Source organism: Apium graveolens, chromosome 3, assembly GCF_009905375.1.
Source record: "Apium graveolens cultivar Ventura chromosome 3, ASM990537v1, whole genome shotgun sequence".
Taxonomy (NCBI): domain Eukaryota; kingdom Viridiplantae; phylum Streptophyta; class Magnoliopsida; order Apiales; family Apiaceae; genus Apium; species Apium graveolens.
Genome location: NC_133649.1, coordinates 107,159,005 through 107,185,200, shown reverse-complemented (window position 1 = coordinate 107,185,200; position 26,196 = coordinate 107,159,005). Strand labels below are relative to the sequence as shown.

The 26,196-nt window shown below is 38.5% G+C and overlaps 1 protein-coding gene and 1 pseudogene across 1 annotated transcript; one reads left to right on the top strand and one right to left on the bottom strand.

Annotated features, from left to right (window-relative positions):
- The first annotated feature begins 2,550 nt into the window (after positions 1-2,550).
- Positions 2,551-11,577, top strand: LOC141714510 (uncharacterized). The gene is made up of 3 exons (XM_074518026.1): positions 2,551-2,818; positions 2,898-3,295; positions 11,563-11,577. The coding sequence occupies exons 2-3, from the start codon at positions 2,951-2,953 to the stop codon at positions 11,575-11,577; spliced, it is 360 nt and encodes a 119-aa protein (XP_074374127.1). The 5' UTR covers positions 2,551-2,818; positions 2,898-2,950.
- Positions 11,578-13,987: 2,410 nt separating this feature from the next.
- LOC141712683 (uncharacterized) lies at positions 13,988-18,946 on the bottom strand (annotated as a pseudogene).
- Between the last annotated feature and the right edge of the window lie 7,250 nt (positions 18,947-26,196).

The window sequence follows — 26,196 nt, the reverse complement described above, 5'->3', positions numbered from 1 at the left end:
ACTTGGTATAGGAGACTTGATGGGCAAGTCTCATAATTAGAATGGACTTTGGAGTCCTAGATAGTAGGAAACTGATTCCTTATCCTTTTAGGTCCCCTTGAGGCTAATCTATAAGGATTTATATCCTTATCGGAACTCTTCTCAATAGCTGATTTTTCCCTTATTAATTAATTACGAAATTAATTAATAATCAGGGCTTTTGGGCCTTCTTTATTTCATCAGGCCTGATCTGATCCATCAGGCTTAACCTTTCCGGTCTGAGTATCACATATCTTTTTATTGGGCCTAGCAGCCCATATCTTGCAGTATTTAATTATACTATCATAATTTATTTATCCCCATCATTTGCCCCCCAACTTTTGGGAAACATTGATTAGGTTTCGCAGAAGTAAAATCTATTCGTTCCCTTACAGGGTTTTGTTTTTGCGTAAAGTGTGGAGCGACCTACACATTTACAATGAATCTTCCTTAATTTTCAGGAATTTTTCCCTAATTTTCTGGGATTTTCCCTAATTTTCTGGATTTTTCCCTAATTTTCTGGATTTTTCCCTAATTTTCTGGGATTTATCCTTAATTTCTGGATTTTTCCCTTATTTCCTGGGATTTATCCCTAATTTTCTGGGATTTATCCTTAATTTCTGGATTTTTCCCTAATTTCCTGGAATTTATCCTTAATTTTCTGGATTTTTCCCTAATTTCCTAGGATTTATCCTTAATTTTCTGGATTTTTCCCTAATTTTCTGGGATTTATCCTTATTTTTTGGATTTTTCCCTAATTTCCTGGGATTTATCCTTAATTTCTGGATTTTTCCCTAATTTCCTGGGATTTATCCTTAATTTCTGGATTTTTCCCTAATTTCCTGGGATTTATCCTTAATTTCTGGATTTTTCCCTAATTTTCTGGATTTTTCCCTAATTTTCTGAAAATATTAGTATTTTTCAGAAATTTTTAAGGAATTTCCTTATTTTTCTGTAAATTTTCAGGAATTTTTCCCTCCCTTTTTCTTCTTTTTTTCTTCCTTTTCTCTTTTCTTTTTTTTAATGCAGATTTCGACCAGGAATCCATTCGACCAGGATCCTGGTCGAATTAACCTCCATATTGCCCTGGTCGACAGGATTTCGGGTAGGATGGTTTCGATCAGGAATCTTGGTCGAATTTCGGCCAGGATTTTTTCCTCTTTTTTTTTATATATATTTCGAGCAGAATTTTTCGACCAGGAATCCATTCCGGTCAGGATTTCATGCTTTTTGACCGAATTAGCCATCTTTCTTGCCTTGGTCGAAGCAATTTCGAGCAGGATCCATTCGACCAGGATCTTGCCTTGCTTTCTGGTCGACAGTTTTTCTGGTTTATTCGTTCTCGATCAAAATTCTGACCCTTTCGGTCAGGAACTAATATTTTGACCGATTTAAGCATCATTTCGTGCCTTGATCGAAGCAATTTCGACCTCCAGTATTTCGATCAGGATTTCCTCATGATTCCTGGTCGAATGGGGTCATATTCCTGATCTTTTTATCCACTTTTCCCTGGGCTTTATTTTTGGGCCACCTTCACTTAGCTGGGCCTTTATTCTTTTGGCCCGTTATGACTGGATTTTGGCTTATGGGCTTTTAACCTCAAATATCTGGGCCCTTTTCTGGGCTTTTGTTTTTATTGGGCCCATATTTATTCAACTGGGCTTTTATTTTAAGCCCAAGCTCCAAATTCTTCTGGATTTTTCTGGATTCTTCCAGATTCTTCAAAAAAAACTCAAGTTTTCTTCTGATTTTTGCTAGAATTCTCTTGAATTTTCCAGGAATTTCCTGGATAATTCCAGAACCTTCCAACTTTTGGGCCCAAATGGGCTTTTTAAGGCCCATTATCCACTTATTCTTCCTATATATAGGTGGGGGGAGTGTGCATTCTCTTCACACTCTTCACTCTTCCCTCTTATCTCAAAATTTTCTAACCTTCTCCTCTCTCAAATCCCCTCCTTTAGCTCTCCAAGCCTTTTCCAGCTTTACTAAATGGCTGATAAGAGTTCCGAGAGGGCGGCCAAGATAGCCTCGGCTTCAAAACGAGGTAAGGATATCGAGATCCGTTCTTCGTACATGTCTTTAATTGATATGATTAACACTAGGGGGGATGAATATCCCTCCACTGCACATCTCGACTCTTTTAATCATTGTAATACTTGGCACAACATAGATTTCAATAAACTAAATGCTCGTTATAACGTCCTTCCTCCTCTTAGATTAGTTCCAGTCTCTGGTGGTGACCGTACTTGCCACTAGAGACCCGACACTCTCTTCATTTACACAGATGCCCTTAATGTTGGGCTTAGGTTTCCTTTCCATCCTTTTATTCCTCATCTTTTGGCTGATTTACAAATTAACCCTGTGTCAGCTTCCTCCAAACGCCTGGAGGAACATTCTATGTTTTATGGTCTGCTGTCTTAGGGAGGGCTTCCCTCTTTCTGTAGCTGTTTTTAGGAAGGTCTTTCAGTGTTATAATAGTTCTTCCAGTATCTGTGGCTGGGTCTATGTCAAGCAAGGCCCAAAAGCAAACATATCTTTAACAGCGCCTCTATTCCTAATAATAATCAAAATTGGAGGAATAGTTTCGTTGGGTTGCATTGGGAGAATGGTGACTGGGGCACACTTTTTCGATCTTCCTTCGGGAAGGTCAGTGATGGTAGCCTCAAATCCATTCACTTAACTCCTGAAGAAACTATTATTTATAATGGGCTTACTCAGGATGATGGCACTACCACCAGCTGGACTCTCTTAGAGGAGTTTTCCCTGATTCATGTGGGACTATCCTCTGTTTCTCAACAGGGTATTTTTCTTCCCTTCTCAACTTTATTTCATTTCATGCATTATTAACATCACTTATTTTGTCTTTTGCTTTGTTTCAGCTGCTAAGGAGATTAACGAGGACAATGTTCCTCTGGTTGAGGAGACAGCTAGGATGAAGAAAGCTCGGCTCGCAGGCCTAGACACCCGGGGAAAGGCCACGGAGCCTATCTTTTTGAAGAAGCATAAAGAGCCTATAGGGGAGGCTTCAACTGAAGGAGTTGGGGGCCATGGTGTTCCTATCACTGCTGCTGCCCCTACTGCTGCTGCCCCTACTGCTGCTGCCACAGGCGCCTTTCAGCCTCTCTGGGGATTCCGCCGAGGGGACACCGTAGTTGGTTCCACGAAACATGCTTGGGATTGGTCCTACCATAGCGTGACTCCCAAGGACTTTACTGATGTGGTGGCCACCCCTGATCTTGAGAGGATTAAGCTCATGGGAGCTCAGTCTCTGGCTTCGGTATGCCTTCTCTTTTTTGAACTTATCTTTCATTCTTGTAGCATTTTCTTGCCTTATACTTTGTTAATTGCTTTGTTTCAGTCTAACGCCTACTTTCAAGGCGCTGTGAGGCAAGCCGAATCATGGAAGCGGGCTTCTGATAAGGCCGATAATGCCCTCAGGAGGCAACAGAAGAAGTATGCTACCCTGGAGAAGAAGCTCAAGCGCAAGGAGGAAGAACTCGGAGAGTCTAACACCGAGCTGGTGGTACTTCGGGCGGAGAAGGATAAAGCTATAGACAACTATCTGGACTCGGAGGAGTTTGCTCAATCCATGAGGATTAGTGATGATTCAGTCTTTCCCGGGTTTTTTAGGACTGGTTGGGACACGGCCCTTGGGACCGTGAACGAGGCTTGTCCTGATATTAACCCGGCGGACTATAACTGCCTGATGACGAGGCTTTGCTACAGAGGTTTCGTACCCGAGTAGTTGTCTCGGACCATGTTCCTCAGGATCCACTCCTTCCTCCTCCCGAGTCTTCTTCCAGACCTGCTGAGGACGACAGCTCTTCCTCCTCCTCCGAGATGACAGAGACATCCAGCGAGAGTGGAGAGGACGATGATATGGATGCCGAGGGCACCTCAGCTCCTTAGAGCTTTTTCAGCCCTGCGTGGCTTGTCTTATTTTCGAGACTTTATTTATCAAATTTCTTGTAATATTTATCTGATCTTATTTTATCACCTTTTATGCTTGCATCCATGCATTTGGTTTTTATTCGTTAGGCTACAAACATACTTTGAAGAATTCATGAATTTCATAAAATTGTCTGGGATTCGTCCCTTACACAAGTCTTAATAAACTTCGTAATAAAACTAAAACATATAAATCCTAAGCAAGCAAAGCTTCAAGGTGCTTTTCAACCTACTCGTCATCCTGACGAGTGAGCATCGTATCCGGCTGCCCTATACATGGTAAACCTTCAAGTTTTGTGCATGCCAAGTTCTCGGGACTTCAAAACCATCCATAGTCTCTAGCTTGTAGGTTCCTCTACCTTGAACACTCTTGACTCTGTACGGTCCTTCCCAATTCGGGGCAAGCTTCCCTTTTTGTCCTACACCAGATGCTTCTATCTTCCTCAAGACTAGATCGCCTTGTTTAAAAAACCTTTCTTTGACCCTTAGGTTATAGTAGAATGAAGCCTTTTTCTGATATTCTACTATCTTTGCATGTGCCCTATCTCGCACTTCATCGATCAGATCCAGGGCTAACCTCTGCCCTTCCTCATTTTCTTCTGCATTGAAAGCCTGAATCCTTGGAGAGGAATGTGATATCTCTACTGGAACTACTGCTTCTGCCCCATATGCCAACATGAAGGGAGTTACTCCTGTCGTGACTCTACAGGTAGTCCTATAGGCCCATAATATGGGAAGTATCTCATCCACCCAATTATTTCTTGACTTCTCGATCCTCTTCTTTAATCCATCCAGGATTATTCGATTTGCAACTTCTGCTTGCCCATTAGCTTGTGGGTGAGCCACAGAGGTGAACCGTAACTCAATTTCATTTTCTTCACAATACTTCTTGAATTCCTCGTTGTTGAATTGTGTTCCATTGTCAGTGACGAGGATACGGGGAATTCCATATCGGCACATAATGTTTTCCCACAGGAATTGTGCAACCTGCTTAGTTGTGATTTTGGCCAAAGGTTTGGCTTCGATCCACTTGGTGAAATAATCAATGGCTACAATCAGAAACTTTCTTTGTGCCGTGGCCATAGGAAAAGGCCCTAGAATATCCATCCCCCACATAGCAAAGGGAATAGGCGAGTTGATAGAGGTCAGCATCTCGGGGGGTTGTCTAACAACTGGTGCATGTTTCTGACATCGATCACACTTCTTTACATATTGTTTGGCATCAGCCATCATTTCTGGCCAATAAAAGCCTAAACGGGTTATCTTATGAGCTAAGGCCCTGCCCCCCAAGTGTTGTCCACAAATACCTTCATGCACTTCCTCAAGAGCCAAGCGTGCCTCATCGGGCCTGAGACACCTTAAGTAAGGAACCACGAAAGATCTTTTATACAGAATCCCATCTATCAAAGAGTACCTTAGTGCTCGAACAGTTAACTTTCGTGCTTCAGTTGCATCGCTTGGAAACCATCCGGTTTGAATGTGAGCCTTAATGGGATCGATCCATGACGTCCCCAGGCCTATGGGAGCCACAAGCTTAACATCTATGCTTCGCGTCTTTAAAACACGGAAGTATACACTTCCTGAACTTTCTTCTATCTCAGATGAAGCAAACTTTGATAGCGCATCTGCCTTAACATTTTCTTCCCTTGGAATGTGTTCAACATGACATTCATTAAATTGGGTCATCACAGCCCTTACTAGGCGGACATACTTAGCCATCGTATCATCCCTTGCTTCAAATTCTCCCTTTACCTGGGATATGATCAGCTTCGAGTCTCCACGGACCTTTAAGTTTTTGACTCTAAGTGTCCCAGCTAGACCAAGACCAGCTATCAGGGCTTCATATTCTACCTCATTATTTGTGGTTGGGAAGTCTAGCTTCATAGCATACTCAATCAAGAACCCATCAGGGCTTTGCAAAACCAACCCTGCTCCACTGGAGTTTGTTTTTGATGCTCCATCAAAATAGAGAACCCAATATTCTTTCTTATCCTTCTCTTTGCCCCCATTATCGACTCCCTTGTCTTGAGGTATGGCATCTTCCTGCCCCCCGACTTCTTGGTTGGGTATAGTACACTCCACCACGAAGTCAGCTAGTGCCTGGGCTTTTATTGCCGTACGTGGCTTATACTTGAGATCGAACTCTCCTAGCTCTATTGCCCACTTAATCAGTCTCCCACTTGCCTTGGGACTGTGAATGATATTTCTCAAGGGCTGATTTGTTAGTACCTCAATCTGGTGAGCCTGAAAATAAGGACGTAACTTTCTTGAAGCCATTACCAAAGCTAAAGCGAATTTCTCAATAGTTGAATAATTCAACTCAGCACCATGCAAAATTTTGCTGACATAGTATACGGGTTTCTGGACTTTCAGTTCCTCCTTAACCAACACTGCGCTCAAGGCGCTCTCTAAAACAGCCAAGTACAAGAATAAAACTTCATTCAGAACTGGCTTGGCCAACAACGGGGCCTGGCCCATATACTTCTTTAACTCTTCAAATGCCTTCTGATTTTCCTCACTCCATACAAAGTCTTTGATGTTCTTTAGTGACTTGAAGAATGACAAGCACTTGTCTCCTGACTTGGAGATGAATCGTCCTAGCGCAACAACCCTTCCTGTGAGCTTCTGAACATTCTTGACAGTTTTTGGGGGTTCCATGTCCAGGATTGCCTTTATTTTATCGGGGTTAGCCTCAATTCCCCTCTTTGAGACCATCAATCCCAAGAATTTTCCAGATCCTACTCCGAAAACACACTTCGTAGGATTCAACATCATCTTGTGGTACCTTAGGACCTCAAAAGCTTCCCTCAAATGGGTTATATGATCAGTCTTTACTAGACTCTTGACTAGCATGTCATCAACATAGACTTCCATAGTCTTTCCAATAAGATCCTTAAAAATTTTATTCACTAACCTTTGATAGGTGGCTCCTGCATTCTTGAGACCAAACGCCATAACAAGATAACAATAAACACCAAAGTCAATGATAAATGATACCTTTGGAATGTCATCCTTATGCATTTTGATCTGGTTGTATCCGCTAAATCCATCCATGAAACTCAGCATCTCATGCCCAGCGGTGGCATCAATCAAAGTATCAATTCTAGGCAGCGGAAAACAGTCTTTGGGGCATGCATCATTCAGATCAGTGAAGTCTATACACATCCTCCACTTTCCATTAGCCTTCTTCACCATTACAGGGTTCGCTAACCACTCCGGAAATTGAATCTCCTCAATGAAACCAGCCTCTAAGAGCTTTTCTACTTCCTGTTTTATAGCCTCTTGTCTTTCCGGGGCAAAATTTCTTTTCTTTTGTTTCACTGTCTTCCGGCTTGGATCTACGTTTAGCTTGTGAGTAATTAACTCCGGGTCTATGCCTGGCATATCAGCTGCTGACCATGCAAACACATCACTATTTTCTTGCAAAAATTTCACTAACTTCCCTCTAAGGGGCTCCTCTAATGTGGCTCCAATGAAAGTCATCCTCTCAGGATTCTCGGGGTCTAAAGGAACCGAAACCAATTCTTCTGCTGGTCTTCCTCTACTCTCATCATTTTCTCGAACATCCATATCTTCAATAGGAAGAACCTGCCCCCCGACTCCATCTGCCCTCAAAGAGGCCACATAACAGCTTCTAGCCATTTTTTGATCTCCTCTCTCTTCTCCAATCCCGTTTTGGGTGGGAAACTTCATGACTGAATGGTAGGAAGAGGGGACTGCCTTGAAGGCGTGTATCCCTGTTCTCTCCATGATAGCATTATAGGTTGAACTAGCCTTTACTACAACGAAATCCAGCATCTGCGTTGTTTGCCTTGGTTCCGTACCTATGGTGGTCGGCAATTTGATTATCCCTTCCACAGGATATTCTACTCCAGCAAATCCATATATCGGCATGTCGGTTGGTGTCAATTGGGAGCCGTTATACCCCATTCTTAGAAAGGTTTCGTGGAGCAAGATATCCACAGAAGCACCATTATCCACAAGGACCCTCTTAACCGGGCTATTTCCTATTATCGGTGTTATGACCAGCGGGTCGTTATGGGGAAACTTCACGCCCTCTAGGTCAGAATCATCAAAAGCCAATGTTACTTCTGTCCTGGCCCTCTTCGGGGCTTCTCCAACAATATGCATAACCTCCCTAGTATATGCCTTTCTGGAATTTTTGGACAATCCAGCAGCAGTTGGACCTCCAAAGATCATGTTTATCACAGGCCCTCGAGGGCGTCGCGGTCCTCCAAAAATTGCATTTATAACCGGTCCTCTAGGTTGGGGATTCCGCCCCTGATCGTCTTGGTCCCTCCTACGATCTTCAAAGTTCTTCCTTCCATTATTATTTTTGTCCCCTCCATCTCCAGTATACTTGTTCAATCTTCCTTTTCGAATCAAAAACTCAATTTCATCTTTCAATTGCCTACACTCATCGGTGTCATGGCCAACATCCTTGTGAAACCTGCAATACTTGCTCTTATCTAGCTTGGCGGGATCAGCCTTCAAGGGCTTAGGCCAGCGAATATCTCTATCTTTCTCAATCTCCATCAAGATCTGACTTCTAGGAGCACTCAACTTAGCGTATTCAGTGAACTTTTGCCCAGGTCCTCCCTTCTTGGGGGTTGAATCAGGGTTTTGTTCGGTTCTAGGATATTTGTCCTTAGCGATATACTCCAGATCAGTTTTTCGCTTCTTGCCTCCAGTGGGCTCATTACTTACTACGGTCTTCCTCATGCTTTCTTCAACCTTGATATACTTCCCTGCCCTCTCTTGGAGTTGCAACATATTTTCAGGGGGACGTTTGGCCAAGGACATCTTGAAAAACTCATCCCCAGTTCCTTGTTGCAGTGCTATCATGGCTACCTTATCATCAAGGTTCGGGACTTTTAAAGCCTCCTTTGTGAAACGATTCAGGTAATCTCTCAAAGATTCCTTAGCTCTCTGCACAAGACTCATAAGAGATGCTGAACTTTTCTCATGGACTCTTCCACTGATGAATTGCTTAATAAAAGCCTGACTTAATTCTCTGAACAATCCAATAGAATTTGGGGGCAGGCGACTGTACCATCTTTGAGCCATACCCGACAGGGTTTGAGGGAAGGCCCGACACTTTATAGCATCATTCACGGGTTGCAGCAGCAGTGCATTAGAGAATGTCCTAACATGATTAGCGGGGTCTCCCGTGCCATCATAGGCTTTGATAGTGGGCATCTTGAATTTCCTTGAGATATGGGCATTCATTATCTCTCCTGTGAAGGGTGGAGTTGGATCATCAGGATCTCCAAGGGGAAGGAGATTGCTTGGATCAGTTCTTGGGACAGCAGCCCTTCTTCGTACCGGACCATCCAGGTCTATGACAGGAGGAGGATTTCTCCCCCTAGGAGGTATCTGGGGTCTGGTGGCCTGGTGAGCCTCCAAATCACGCCTCAGCCTTTGGATTTCAGCCTCATGAGCCCTGATCCTTTCCTACACTTCTTGGGGATTCACCCCTGGGGTGCTTTGGGGGCGTTGCCTTCCATTGGCCATTGGCTCTTTTCCAGGACGCCTCCTTCTCGGGGCCACTTCATCATCCGAAGATTCGGAGTCTCTCTCAGTGTAAGGACCAGAAAATTCCCGATCCTCAGGGATAGGACCCAAACCTCGTATATAGGGGGGTGACTGCCCTCGTGCTTCGCCTCGCCCAGCATATCCGCTTCCTCCAACCTCAGGGCGAAGGGGCATCCCATAAGGGGGGTTAGTAGTAACAATAGTTGAATATTCATACCCGGCGGGTCGAGAATTCACAGGTATATGTACTTGTTGAACTTGAGGATTCGTACCTTGAATAGTCGAGGGAGTTGTCCCTTATGGCTGAGGTTGAGTTCCCCCTATCTGGGCTTCCCCCTGAGTAGATGCATAAGTCGAATGGGGAGGAACCTCCACAGTTGACGAAATCACCTGGGTTGTCTCTGATGGTGTTCCTTCCTCTAGAGCTCTAATTGTTCTCCGTGTTTTCGCCATGGTTGTTGTTGTGCTTTCCCACAGACGGCGCCAAATGTTATGGATAAAAAACTAAGGTTATTATTTGCTGTATTTAGTACTAAGATTCGGGAGCTCAAGGCCTTTAATGGCTGCTCTCGTGTTTCGTGGCTCGATCTGCCTTTATGAGATGCCTACGTATCTCTGTGAATTAGAGAATCAAGCCAAAAAACGTCGTTCTGATCTGTGGGGTGAGGCCCCTTATATAGATGTTGGGAGTCCTTGAATTGGACTTGGTATAGGAGACTTGATGGGCAAGTCTCATAATTAGAATGGACTTTGGAGTCCTAGATAGTAGGAAACTGATTCATTATCCTTTTAGGTCCCCTTGAGGCTAATCTATAAGGATTTATATCCTTATCGGGACTCTTCTCAATAGCTGATTTTTCCCTTATTAATTAATTATGAAATTAATTAATAATCAGGGCTTTTGGGCCTTCTTTATTTCATCAGGCCTGATCTGGTCCATCAGGCTTAACCTTTCCGGTCTGAGTATCATATATCTTTTTATTGGGCCTAGCAGCCCATATCTTGCAGTATTTAATTATACTATCATAATTTATTTATCCCCATCAAACAGTATACTCTAGGTTAGCTCCTTTTAACATCTTCTCCCCAATTTCTAGCAAGCACAATTTAATCTATATCAAGGGCCACAATCCCTGTAAGATATATTTGATAATGTCATGTCTAATATGATTTATGTTTAGTTTTCAGATCTTACTTAAACATGATAAATCAGTACTTAACTGAAATCAGCACTTATACTGAAGTCAGAACTTAAGTGATCAGTACTTAAGGTTCAAGAGATATTTATCAGGAGATAATATCAGGACTTAAAGGAAACTTTCAGATAAGGAAGGTGGTTGATTGAAAGGAAAGAAGATCAAGGCAAACGTAAGAAGAGATATGCATGAAGAAGGAATTCTATGATGAATGGAATACTTGGAAGAAAAGATAACTGATTGATATATTTTAGGAAGCAGAATTATATTTCATATCAATTAGCGATTATTTTCTAACTGTGTGATATATAAACACAGACATAGGGTTTACACTATAAGTGTTATCATTATCGAGAATATGATTAATTGTAACCCTAGCAGCTCTCGTGATATTTGTTCATCACTGAGAGAGGACAGTTCTATATTGTAACAGAGTTTATTGCATTGAATAAAGTTTGTTTTCTGTTACTTGTGTTATTTGAATTCGATTTGATTGTGCTATACACTGTACTCAACCCCCTTATACAGTGTGTGTGACATAACAATCCCAGTTAAATGATTACTATTCAACTAATTTAAGTCATGATTTTGAACGCTGTAGATAGCAAGATGGTTTATTATTATCTAATATTGTGTGTAAAAAGACCTTACCAGCCGAAGTGTTATATTATTAAACTAATGTAAGGATAATGATACTAATGAAATCAAATGCATGCCTGACTTGGTCACTTATTCAACCTTAATAGATACTATATACAAAGATGAGAGGCTTCAAGAAACTAAAAAGAACTTTATTGAAATGATGAAAAGAAAGTTATACCCTTATTCATTACTTTATAATATATTCATACATTATTTTTTTCAGGTAGGAAAGCTATGATCTGCATTTCATCTTCTAAAGGATATGGATGAATAAATGATGTGGGAAGAAATCAATAACTTATAACTTTTTAATTCGTGGTTTGAGTAGGAAAAGTCAAATATATGAAATGTATGAACTGATGGATTAAATAAAAGAAAGATGAGTGTCTCCTAATGCAGGATACATACAATAATTTGATAAGTTTTTTGCGTAAAAATAGAAATCAGAAGATGCAATTAATCGTCTAGGGAAATGTTACTAACGGGTTTGCTCTAATCAGATCTTCCTTCAAATAATTAATCAGTGCTTTTTGTAAAGTTGCAGAGTTCCAGCACGAGAGGTGTTCAATATTTCTCTGAGTATATGTGACCATAAGAAAATAATTTATTGCTAATTGTTTAATTGATTAGTTTCTAGAGAGGAAGTGTTGGAAGCCAGGAAATTGTTTGATACCGCAATAGGTAGATCTTTGGAGATTGGGAACATTCTATACACGGATTGTATTGACAGGTTTTGCATCAATGAATTTGTGGACCTAACATCTAATATATACGATCCATTCACTCTAAGCAGTAGAAAAATGGGTTATCTTATAAAGGAGCTTGCTTTCCAGTATAAAATATTCTTAATAGAACTGGGGAGATTTGACATAGTCTTAATGAAACTGCAGAGATCCGTAGAGCTAAGAAACTGGCCAAAAAGCTTTGTAAGAGAAAATTCTAACATGCAGTGTATTTATGGAATTTGTGGCTATCAATGGAGATTAGGTGCATAAACATAAAAATATGATTCTCTGCATAACTGACATGCAAGTTTTCTTCAAATCTTTAATAGTATTATGATGAGGATATTAGTTTCGGAGGCCCCGTGACTTTTGGTATGTAAATTATATATCAACTCTGCATATTTTCAAAACCCATTTATTGTTGTTTGAGGAGCTCATTAGGATGGCCTTGGGATTTTGCCTCCTGACTCCACAGTTTCACGATGTTGAGATATACAATGATAACCTGACCCAATATACCTTTTCAGCCAATGTGGGAGGGATTATGCATAGTGGTTACCCGTTCCTTGAACATTTTTTTCACTTCCCAAGGAAGAGATGTAGGCTACTCAAGTAGTTAATGTGCACTATATGGTAACTGAAATTTTCATATTTGAAATTGGGTATGCAACATGCTTTTTAGGAGATGTATTATTTGCATTAGTTATTTAATATAGTAGTTCCTTTATAGTATTGCAGAGTATTCAGTAGTTTTTTCCTTTCTGCCTTATGCATTGGTGTTATGATGCTTTTTTTGTTCTATCAATTCTATCAAGTTTAACCTTTGGAAAAAAATTGTCAGGGACAAGAAATGACTTTAAACTTGTTAAAATTTGTTAAATTTGTTAAAATTTGTTAAATTTGTTAAAATTTTCAGGAGTATTTTAGGAAATCAAAATATTTAATTATAATTATATTATTATTTAAGTTTTTTAACCCTCTAAATGATACTTTTCAAAAAAAATTAAAGAACGGAAGTCGTAGAGAACGAAAAAATCTTTTCAAAATAATAACATTAAAAAATTATCAAAAATTTTACGAAGCCAAAATTAAATTAAATCTATACTTAATGAATTTATTAAAAAGAATTATAAAAAAAAACATTTCAGTTTTGAACCTTTTTATTTCAGGAAGATCTTTTCATTCCCTACAACTTTCGTTCTTTAATTTTTTTTCAGAATGTATCGTTTAGAGGGTTAAAAACCTTAAATAAAGATTTAAAAATAATTAAATATTTTAATTTCCTAAAATACCCCTGAGAATTTTAACAAAATTAACGAAAATGATGCAATTTGTTGCGCCAAAAATAGTTAGGGGATGCAAAGTACAGTTATATAAAGTATAGGTAAAAAACGCATTTGGGTAAAATCAGGGTGATGTATTTTACAAATAACTCGTATAAAATAGGTGATATGCTGCTAAACGTTATTCCGGTTGTTGATTACTGTATGATCCTAGTGCTCGAGCCAAATCTAATGTCGAGGTCAAGGTTTCGTATATGTTAATAAGCCTTTGGTTGCCACTCCTTGGGACATATGATCTCAGTTTGCTATGTTGTATCGAGAGTACGGGTCCAGTAAGGGAAGAATTTGCAGAGCCACAGTGAAGATGTAGTGTATGAAACAATAGTTGGGAGACAATCTTAGATATTAGGTGGCCATCCTAACGAGTGGTTATCGGGCATGACTAGAAATCATGTGGGTTCGCCCGCGCAGGTTCGAATCCTGCCGTCCACGACCTTTTGGACCACCAATACACCCACAAACTCTTTTATAAAGAGCGCAAGGTCATGGCAGAGTGTTAGTTCGATTTGCTAAAATCAAATTTCTGTGGATATGTACGAGAATTTGGGGGGGGTAGATTTTATAAATACTGGTATTTTTGTTGTCACAGGGAAAAGAGGTTTATTATAATAACATTAACATGTGGAGCACGTACTATTACTACCATTGTGAATGTTATGGCTTGTACAAGTGGCAGAGAAAATACAAAATCCTAGCTAACCATAATAGCCCTTGCAGTTCCATGCCCATGTTGCTACTTGCTAGTAACAAATTTCCAGCTATGCTAACTAATCATCATTCAAACTCAGTGCAGCAAATCTACTACATAAGTGCTGCATGGGATCTGTTCCGGCCAGAGTTGAATTCCTCGCAACATCTGACTGTACTGGCCATGTTATGGGAACCTCCAAAGTTCTGCAGCAAATAAGAATGGCTCAATAAATAAACTTCTAAGTAAATATTAAAAGCTGTCTTTTATCAGCACAAGTAGGCATGCACTTCAGTTTGCAATATATATGCTCCGCAGGCACATTACATGCACTTCTTTACTATTACTGAGTAAAGATTTTTGGCATTCAGAAAGTGGTTTCCAGACCTTGCTCTCGTAGAATAAAAGCAGTAACAGAACACCCTATAATTAATAATATCGTATAACCTACATATTACCTAAAAGTAAAAATATAAATAAGATCGTGTACATACAATTTAGTGTTTGTATACCTTTACAGAGACTACGAAATATTATTGTTTTGTCATTTTGGTTTAGTTTATCAGTCTTTTTTAATCACTTTAACTACACATGAAATTGAATAAACATAAAATCTTTAAACCAAACAAATATATAAAAAAATTTATGTCCTAGACAAAATTCGTAATGACATATTTCTACATTAAAGATAAGCACACTGAAAATTTTGATCAAGGGATCAGAGAAGCCCAAATCAGTTACATGCAAACAGTGGCGGAGCCAGCAGCAATGTGTAGTGGGGGCAAAAATATTTTCTTGAAACATTATAACAAGTAATAGTTTATAATAAAAAATAGTATGTTTCACATATTTTACAAGTCATAGTTGTATTCTTGAGTTCCTATTAAAATATATAGTAATTATTTAGTTTCATGGATGAAAACTTTTTGAATCAAATTAGAGGTTTGATCGATACTAGTATTTTATAGTTAGCTTTTCATTCCCAAAAAAACTAATTTTGAAAAAGCTATTAGGATGATCTTTTTCAACTAAATAGTACGAAAAACTAAGTAATATATCTATTTATTTACTAAATAGTTTTATTCGAAACATACTAGTCAAAACAACTAACTCAATCAGTTAATAATAATTATTTTAAATAACCGGCTAATGCCGAACATGACCTTATATATAAATATAATAAAAAATTAAAAAACCTAGTGGGGTCCGGTGCCCCCACCAGCCCTTCTCTCCCTCCGCCACTGCATGCAGATCACAGAGTTATCAAATTAGCCTGTATGAAAAAATTTCTTTTACGACAGAAAGTTAGAACCTATGTAAATCCAAGTAGGATATGCATTGTAGATCTGGACGGACCGGGTTCGGGTCCTTGAGGAATCCTGTAAAATCTACTTTCCTGGAATACAAATGCCTGAAACTTTGATTTTAGTAATTATTGTGCACGATCATAAACATATATACTAAGTTTTAAGATACATACCCCTCCAACTTTTTTGATTTGCATAAATGCATTAGATCCATATTATAGCTCCGAAATAAGTAATCAAGATCCTTTAGTAGGTTGGGTATCTTAGACGGCGGTAACATATCCCAAACCTTCAAAACTTGGGAGTAACTTGATTGCTCCTTGACAACATCAATACTCCACACTATATAATTCATACAATTCACCTTGCAGAGCTCTATGAGCTGAGCAGACTTCCCAGCCATAACAATGAGGCTTTTATCATTGCACGGCCAGCGTAACCCACTAGAAAGCTTCGTCAATAGAGAAAGTGCTTCTTTGCGAATCTCAATATTTTGAACAATAGACATAGATGTCCAGAAATTTTTAGAGAAGCAAACCTGAAAACGTTGCGAATAAGTGGTTGAGCACACAGAACATGAAGTTAAAAGGAAAGGTTACAGAATTAACATTAACAGCACACCTTCCATCTTGCCTCTTGGAAGACTAGAGAATCTATGCTGAGTGAAATCTCAAAATGGTTAATATCAACTAAGGTAGCAATAATAGTTTTAGCCAACCGTTTGTCATCATGAGCATTGTAATAGCACCCTCGATTCTTTGCATCACTAATTAGATTCTTCCAAACAGATCTACTGCTTCATAGAGTAGCTTCATTACCAAATATCCAAAGGCAATATCTACAAAGAATACGGTACCCACAATTTAATTGCATAACATAAATTTTTAGTGAAGAAAATTAATTATGATTAAACCCCAGTACGCAGCAGATGACACTACCTTGCCCTAGTAAGGGCAACATTTGTTCTTTGAAGATTAGAAAGAAATCCCACAGATCCGTTCCCATTACATCGAACAGTCGATATTATCATCACGTCCTCCTCACCACCTTGAAAGCCGTCTATGGAGCGAACAGTTACAGAGAAGTCGCTCTTGGAATCCATGCTATATCTTGTACCAAAATTTTCTTGAATTGCAAAAACTTGAGCATTATATGGAGATATCACATCAACACTAAGCTTCTGTTTTGAAGCAGTAGACGCTGTACAAGAAAAATATTATTGACTGAACACGAAACACATCAAATAAATGGGCTTTGAGAATTTGTGTTTCTCCCTTCGAGCTCTACAAATTTTGACTCTTTTCACGGATATATCAGTCGACAAATAAGTTTTACCTTTAAAAAGGCTTGCAACTACCTCTGCAATGACAGCAACCTCCATAATGTTTCTCATGCTATATCCATCACTACTTTCCTCCCCTCCAAATGCTATGTTAATAAAGGAGTAAGGTCCATACATATCTCCTTCAAGGATATGCTTTTGATAGTTATTTTGCCGCACATTTGGACCATCTGCAATCTGTTTATTGTAGAACTCTTTGTTGGGAAATAAGCTTATTGATGGATGCATTCTATATTGAATGTCAAGAAGGTCTTTTTTGAATCCCAATGATACCAGCCTTGTAAATAAACTTCTTCCGAAACCCGCTTCGTCAGAAACCTTACCAAAACATAACAAATTTTGTTAACCAGGAACAATTGCAACAAGATACAAAAGAAATATGAGAAAGTAAGTGAACCTTGCTTTTAACTAATGCCGGCAGTTGCCGTTCATCCCCTACAAGTATTACCTGACGAAGACCAGGAAGTTGGAGAGGGATGGTGGACTCACACTCTTTGAGCTGAGCAGCTTCATCAACGACTAGCAGTTCCATTGATGTAACGTGCAATCTAGAAGAACTTGAAGCAGTACAGAAAAACAGACACGCATTTTGCAAACAAAACATTTTAATAGAATATTCATCAAAAAAATTAGGAATACAAACTCCAACAACTAGGGATTTGAGAATATTTAGCAATTCTTTTCTAGTTCTTTTCAGCATCGAAAAGACATTTACAACTTGTCCGACATTCATAATTTGAGCTAGTACTTCCTTTAATCCTATACCATTAACTGCATCACTATATAATGAAGTCTTGAAAGATTCTAGCAACCTTAGAGCTGTCATCATGTTTTTCACTTCGTCTTGTGATATGAAGGAAGTTGGCAAGTGGGTTACCAGATTGACAATACAAAACTTCATTAATTCTTGTTTTGAATCAAATCTGCTTCTGAAAAAGTCTTCAAAATTCATTTTCTTTCGGTTCTCTGAAAAATTATCCTGTTTTTTTCTACCAAACGCCGATTGTTTATCCTTCTGGAAAGGATATTTGCACCTAAAGTTTATCTTTTTATCGTTTTTTCTTAAGATCTGAACAATTAACCCCCTCCAAACATTTTTCTCTTGAGTGTATTTCAGGCTTCTATTGCCAGGAACACAACTCTGCTCCACCTCATCAACATCACAGCCATCATCTTCATCACTTTCCTCATTTTTCTCGTTTATCAAGTACAGCCTGTATTGCCCTTCAGGATCTTCAACTAGACCAATTAGAGATGATGGACAATACCTCCAGCCAGATCTTGGGGCAAAACACTTCGAAAGAATTTTAGCTCGATAATCCAGATATATATTTAGTAAATCACTGTGATAGTCAATCTTCATTCGCTTCCTATTTCCAAAGAGAACTACATCTCCTAAACCATAAGTTTCATACCCAGTAGACTGTGTGACCAATCTCATCAACCGTGCTGCAACTTCTAGTACAGCAATGTTAGTTGGGGCACACGTAACAGTCCTGCACTTCTGTCCAAGAAGTTCATATAATAACACGGCCACTGTCTTTGTTTTCCCTGTACCAGGAGGGCCCCAAATTAGCTTAACATAATTCTCATGATTGCAATATTTCGTGGCAAAACTATTTGAAACTGCTTCTGCTTGTGACGTGTTTAGGTTGAAAGAGCGAATGGTAGGGGCTAAAATCGATGCAGTTATACGGTAATTCCCATCCTTTAAGCAATAATTACAACGATCACGAATCTGTAAGATGTAAATTTAGATAAGAACAAAAATCATAACTAGATGGTTCCTCCAGTAACACCAAACACAATCAACAAAAAAGTATAAAGAACTGCTTTAAGAATTGAAAGATGGCGTATATGTTGACAAATTTTTTTTGGGAATACATGATTAGTCAGTAAATAAGTAACATAATACATAAGACATAAATAGTGATTCTTACAACAGAATTGTGGTGTTCCAGCACTTTGTTAATAATATTTGCATTCCTCCCTTCCGGTTTAAAGTTCAATGCTTCCCATATACGGAGATTTGTCGTCATGTTTGTAAAAAAAAACAGTAAAAAGATTTCTTATATCCAAATTCTTGTGCATGCCTTCTTCAGGGTCAATGGGCTTTGATGATATTACAAGTAGTACACAGTTATCCTTCTCGATTTTTACCCTTTGAACCACTGCAACAATAAAAGAAGTTGCAGGTGTGTGCAAATCATCAATGACATTTGGCCTTACAACTGTAAAGGCTATCAAATCTCCATAACTAGGCTCATGCATCTTTAATATCTAATATTTTGTATGTCGGTGCCGTTGACACATTAGTGATGCTTGAACACAAGTCAGCCCGTGTTTCCTCAATGAGTGGAAAAGCGAAACAGTTCATGTAATGTGACGATGATGAAAATGTATCCGGGATCTGCTCAACCTGGGAGGAAAATACTATTGCAGTAAACACTAAAAGTATACAATCATATTAAAGTTGGATTTATAACCTTTTTTAAATTAAAAATCTTGGTATTCTAAGAAATGAATGTAAACAAGTAATTTAGACTGAACCAACTCATAATTTGTTACAGAAGCAAACAGTGAGTATTGTTGGAAAATGTGGGTATTGAGCCTCACATTGTCAAGTCATTTTGAGCCGTTCTTGAGTGGGTGTCGCTTGGAGTATGTTCTCCTCCGTGAGAGCTTTCCGAGGCACTTTGAAACACTCAAAATAGTTAAGGGATGAATGAGATACGATCATTCAAAGTTGGTCCCTTGAAGGTGGAATTGTAGAAGTGAAAACTTGTATCCCACATTGAAATGAAAAAGGGGTTTCCATTGCTTTATATAGCACAACACTTTAGTAATGTTTAAAAGTGTTAGTAAGGTGTTGTTCCATCTCCTACGTGCGTGCGGGGTGCAAATTGTGGGATTTCGAGGGGTAATCTAAGGCGCGTATGCAACGTGCGGACACGAATGTAGCAAGAAATTGGCCCAAATAATGACGAACTAGTTTTGCTAATTTATTTTTCAACTGAGCTTGGGCTCTTAGATAAATATTCATTATTCAGTATTTATTTTATAAATACCAATATGAATTGATTTGACAGTTATAATTCGAGAGTCAATTAGCGGACACGAATGTAGCAGGAAATTGGCCCGAATAATTACGGACTAGTTTTGCTAATTTTTTTTTCAACTGAGCTTGGGCTCTTAAATAAATATTCATTATTCAGTATTTATTTTATAAATACGAATATGAATTGATTTGACAGTTATAATTCGATTCAATTACGGATAATAATTAACTCTCGAATTAAATTTAATTAACGCGTTTAATTAAATAAGAGAAGTAGTGCACACGTTTCTCTAAGCCTATATATTTTCGTTATAGGGTTTAGGGTTTACTAACTCAATATACACAGCGTCCTCCTAAACACAAACCCTACCTCTCTCTCTCGGTGATAGTTTCGTACCCGTTCAAACTCGCTGAAGGTGCTCGTTATCCGTAACGCCGCCGCTGCCTCGTTTTATCCTGGGAAGCTATCGACTCGCACATACGGTGAGAGACGAAATAGCTTTAAGGAAACAAACTGGACTCGTTATCCGTAACGGATAATAATTAACTCTCGAATTAAATTTAATTAACGCGTTTAATTAAATAAGAGAAGTAGTGCACACGTTTCTCTAAGCCTATATATTTTCGTTATAGGGTTTAGGGTTTACTAACTCAATATACACCGCCGTCCTCCTAAACACAAACCCTACCTCTCTCTCTCGGTGATAGTTTCGTACCCATTCAAACTCGCTGAAGGTGCTCATTATCCGTAACGCCGCCGCCGCCTCATTTTATCCTGGGAAGCTATCGACTCGCACATACGGTGAGAGACGAAATAGCTTTAAGGAGACAAACTGGACTCGAGGATCTCCCTTTGTTTATATCCTTTATTTCTCTCTTTGATTTCGTTTACTCACGCACACATTTATTTGATTTATATGTATTAATCGCAGATTGTATTCACAAGTATATCATATTCGTATACAATACACATAAAATTCTTAAATGTACATAAACATAGAAATATACTACAATTTAGTGATAATGTGGTATTTATCAACAATCTAAACTAACTGAAAGGCTTATGAAGCAGTGAATCAGCATGTACTTTAACTAAGATATAGATACAAGAAAAGGCCAAAACTTATTTATCATGTGTAAGTAATATGTTTCTACGTATCAACAAAAAAAGACAAGAAATTTGGGGGTTGCAAACCTTGTGTTTATAAAGCTGGTGATAGTTTCGTACCCGTTCACCGTATGTGAACCTTGTGTTTATAAAGCTGGTGATTGAGAATATCTTCAAGAGACCAAGAAAAGACAATATCTATTAAGCTTCGTTCTTCAGACTTAACCTCCCCTATTTCCATGGCTCTTGCTGGGCAACCAATTTTTTTTTTCAATTCTAGGCTTTTTGGGGTTTCCCTTCTTATTTTAGGTTAGCCAGGGATTTGCGTTTGAAAAAGACTAATTACTAATTTTAAACTTATTTCATAATTTTTTTTAAAAAAAAATCATTTAAAAACTTACGGTTTGTAACTTATTCAACCCTCACTCAATTTTATTGTAATTTGCCAAAATAGTTGATATCAGATTTATATTGACCTACCACATTTGGGAAATTTTAAAATATGTAACTACTTAAAATGAAATTAATAAGTGATTTATAAGTAATAAGTGGTAATAGCTAAATATTTATAAGTTAAGTAAGTGTTTGAATAATATTTATAAATTAGAATTTTTTTTATTTAAATGAACTGAAATAAATAACTTTTAAATATAATTATCTTAATTCGTAAATTTTATATTATATTAACATTTACAAAGATATTTTTTTAATTAAAATTAATAAAAAAATCAAAAATCAAAATAAATTGAGAAAAAGTACGTCGTTATGAACATTTAACTTATCATAAATTCAACTTATAAGTTGGGCCGACAAACAATGATCGATAAGCTGTTACACGTTTAAGTCATAAGTTCAGTTATAAGTTGTTGGCAAAGCCTAACTTAATTACTTAAAACAACTCCATGAGTTATCTGAGATACACCTAAAAAAATTAATATTTAATAGATTTTTAAGTCATAATATTTGGGTTAACTCCAATGACCCTCCCCAGAAGTTTTTATATTTATTTCTTATTCCTACACTGTAACTTCAAATTTGAAATGTTCTAATTTTCAAAAGTTTCATGTTCTAATATTAAACCTTCGGTTGAGGTTGCAGGCTTGCAGCAACATCTTGAGAACACTGCACCATATGTACAACAACCAAAAGCCAAGTGCACACAAGAGATTTCTTCCGTATAGTAACATAGCAATAATTAAAGATGAAAAAAGGTAATAAAAAGGAGGAAAATATCAACAAAAGGGAGGGAAATGATGCAAAATTTTAGAGGGAAATTTTTATAGGGGGCCGGTCTACAACAAACGTTTGTTGTAGACCGATATACAACAAAAAGGTTTTCCACCGTTGGATGGTGGATCTAGCGGCTGATAATTAAAACAGCAGCAAATTTCCGTCCGGAGTAATTACCAACATACCCCTCCGCACGGATCGCGAAAATTTTCAGCGGTTGGTGGTGTTTTTTGTTTACCTAATTATTGGCAAACACAGACTCTCAGAACAGATATACACAAACACACAGCCGCAGCACAAACACAAACGCAGCAGCAACCAGCAGCAGCAGCAACCAGCAGCAGGAGCAACACCCACAGCAAAGCATATTTGGAGCAAAATCAGTCTTCTTTTTCACTAATCAAGGTATGTAATCGATATCTTAATTGTTATTTACAGTTTTATTGATATAAACTTGTGTTTTTTTCTTGTTATAAATCTGAATTTGTGTATGTAATTTTGATATTTAGGGTTAATTAATATATGAATTAACATATGAATCGTACTATGAAAATTCAAATTTTTATAATTTCTAGGGTTCATAATTTGGACTTGATGTAAATCGATTTTAGGATAAATTCGTGTTAATTTAGAATTAATTTAGTGTATAAAATTGAAATTTACAATTTTAATTCGAATTTACAATTTTAATTCGAAATTTTAATAATCGAATTTATAATTTTAATTCGAAATTACAATTTTAATTAGAATTTTTAATAATCGAATTTATAATTTGAATTAATTCGAATTTATAATTATAATTCGAATTTTTAATAATTGCGTATAAAATAAGATTTTTATATTATAATTCGAATTTGAATGTAATGAAAAATCTGTAAATTCGAATATTAGTGCTAAATTTAGTGTTAAATTTAGTGACAATTTAGTGATAATTCGAATATTTAGGAATAAATTTAGGATTATTCGTGATAATTTTAGTGTTAAATTCGAATTATAAATAAATTTAGTGTTAATTTAATTTATTTATAATTCGAATTTGTAATGATAAATTTAGTGTTAAATTCGAGTTATGTTAGTGTAAAAGTATGGATGCAATTAATATATGATTTTGTTGCAAATAATGGGTAGTTATTTCGAATGTATTGTGAACTTGGTGTTTATATATGTGGTGATTGTTTTTATTGTGTACGTTGTGGTGTTTTTATTGTGGTGATTGATGAATTTTGTTGGCAATATTTTCAGGTATGGATAATTTTGGTGATTTCGGGAATATGTTGCTGGGTCCTAACGCGCATAATGTTATTTGGGATAATCGGTATCACGTCAGTGAGGATATATGGGATGGTGCAGGGAGATATGAGTTGCAGAGCTATTTGGGGAACAAGTCATTGCACTTGTGGAAGTTAAGGAGACCACAGCGGGAATCGCTACACATGCTTGGGTTTGGGATTTTTGCAGACCTTGCTGTTGTCTTGGCTACTGACACTCGGTTGATATCTGCTTTGGTGGAGCGTTGGAGACCTGAGACCAACACTTTCTTCACGAGGCAGGGGGAGATGACTGTTATATTGGAGGATGTAGGGTTTATTTTAGGGGTGTTAGTTCATGGGGATGCGTTGACTTGTGGGGTGATAGAGAACAAAGCGGCGTATTTTGCTAATAATTGGTTTAAGCCTTTGACCGAGGAGGAGGTGAAGGAGGCTTTGTATCGGAATAACATCAAGTTGGGGTGGTTGTTTGAGAGATATGGTGCACAGAAGCCTGAGAAAGCACAATATGAGGGCCACGGTTGTACATACCAAGGCGTATCTGATATTCATTATGGGTTGTATCTTCTTCCCCAGCATCAACCGGTCTTTTGTTCATGTTCGGTATATGCACCCATTGATTAATATGCGGGAGATTCCTTATTATACTTGGGGTGTAGCTGTGTTAGCTCATATATACCGGGGTTTGGAGATTTCTGCAATGAAGGGCAGCAAGAGCATTGCTTGTTGTGTCTGGGTGTTACAGGTTTGGTCTTACGAGAGATTTCCTCGTATTGGCGTGTCTTTACGATCTCCCGGTCAGGAGGATTATCCGGTTGCTGAGGGATGAGCCTATGCTAGTGATACTCATGTCGGGGTTTTGAAGAAGCACAGGATGTCAGGTCCTCACCACAGCTTACCGTTCTATAGGGGTGAGTTTGATGGTGTTGCTGGTGATGAGGTAGTCTGGAGGCCGTATGCTAGGTTCGACGATGTTATGGACAGCGAGATGATACATGCACAGTTAGCTGAGTGCGGTCGAGTTCCCCTTGTATGTTACGACGTGGTCGAGTGGCAGCATCCGGACAGGGTGTCGAGACAGTTTGGTTCTAGTCCCCAGATTCCACGGGCACCGGTGAACATGGTTGGTTACAGGGGGGCTAAGGATGCCACGTTTGCAGGGGAGGATTGGCTGGTGCGGTGGTTTATTGATATTGGCAAATGGGCCAGGTTCTGTTCAGATTTGGATGGCCTTGTTGATGACTCGGTAGACATAGCTTCGGAGGCTGATTACATGGCGTGGTATGCTGATATATCTCGTATGCGCATAGGGAAACCCGATCCACAGCCTCAGCAACAGTACAAGACGAGGGAGTTGTATGATAGCATCGAGGGATATGAAGTTGTAAGTGTTTTACAAATATGCATATTTCACATTACACCCCCACACACTACAAAATTTGCATTCACACGTATTTCATCTTGATGATATGATATCCTTAGTGGAATTAATAAAAAAATGTTTGCTTGTTTTTGTTTGTAGATGGTTGCCGAGCTTAATATGTTGAAGCAGCTGGATGCTAGGGTTCCTCCCGAGTTTGTGGAGGAGTTTGGGAGGATTTCTGCTACCTTCCTCACACCATTCTCTCGGTTGATGAAGAAGATCAAAGGACCCGCCTATAGACCTCCCACATTTCTGAACATAAAATCAGATTTCATTGCACCTTTGGCTGACGACTTTGACATTCCAGCCATTCCTGCCCAGGATGTCGTTGACATGACACAGCCATCCCAGCATGTGTTTCAGCCACCCCAGGCTATTGCCTCATCTAGTAGGCCCGCGAAGCTTGCATCCCGCAGGATGAAAGAGGAGAAGTGAAGTATCACTAAGAGTCTCAGCATGACAACGAAGAATGTTATATATTCAGATTGGGGATGGGGCTTTGGGATGGCGTCGAGGAATCTCGGTGGTCTTAATGTTCAGGACTATCACGTCCATGCATCAGCTATGCAGAGTCTGGCTGCAGGAACATGGGTTGATGACGGGATCATATACACTTATATGGTATTGTTCGTTACTCATTGCTAATACATTTTAGTTGTCTAATACATTTTAGTTGTCTAATATATTTTAATTGTCTAATATATTTTAGTTTTACATTCATTTTAGTTATTGCATTCCTTTTACTTGTTGCATTCATTTTACTTGTTGCATTTATTTTACTTGTTTCATTCCTATATATTTTCAGGATTTGCTAAGGACTCGGGAGGAGGAGATTCACACTGGAGGTATATGGGAGAGGAAACCCGTCTATTATTTCATGGATCCCTACTTTATGGTTCTTGGGAAAGGACATGTGAAGAAAATCAGAAAAGCATCGATGGTCGGTTGAGATACATTGCAGAGGGCATGGAATAAAGCATTACGTAGTTTTACTGGTTTTTCCAGTGCTACTGTTGGTCCTTCTGTTCTCGAGGCGGACTACATATTCATCCCCTGTTGTGTCGGAGATGTGCATTGGGTTTTGTTCATGTTCGGTACTAGACGATTTGAAGGTCTTATCATAGATTCAATAAATGATGAGCCGTATTATCGTGAGGATATACGAGTGGTGGTATGTTCCTCTACTATTATTATATTCTATATAGTCCTTACCAATTGTATATTATATTCATTCTCAGATCATAATTTCATTGCAGTCATGGTTGTTACCGAGGCTATTGCATATGGTACTCCCAGTCGAGGGGCGTGACCCTACTTCAGCCGAGGTCCTAGCTCTACCGTCCAGACCAAAGCAACGAAACTCTA

Coding starts and splice junctions, on each gene's coding strand:
- LOC141714510 (XM_074518026.1), top strand. CDS start 2,951: ATGAAGAAAGCTCGGCTCGCAGGCCTAGACACCCGGGGAAAGGCCACG.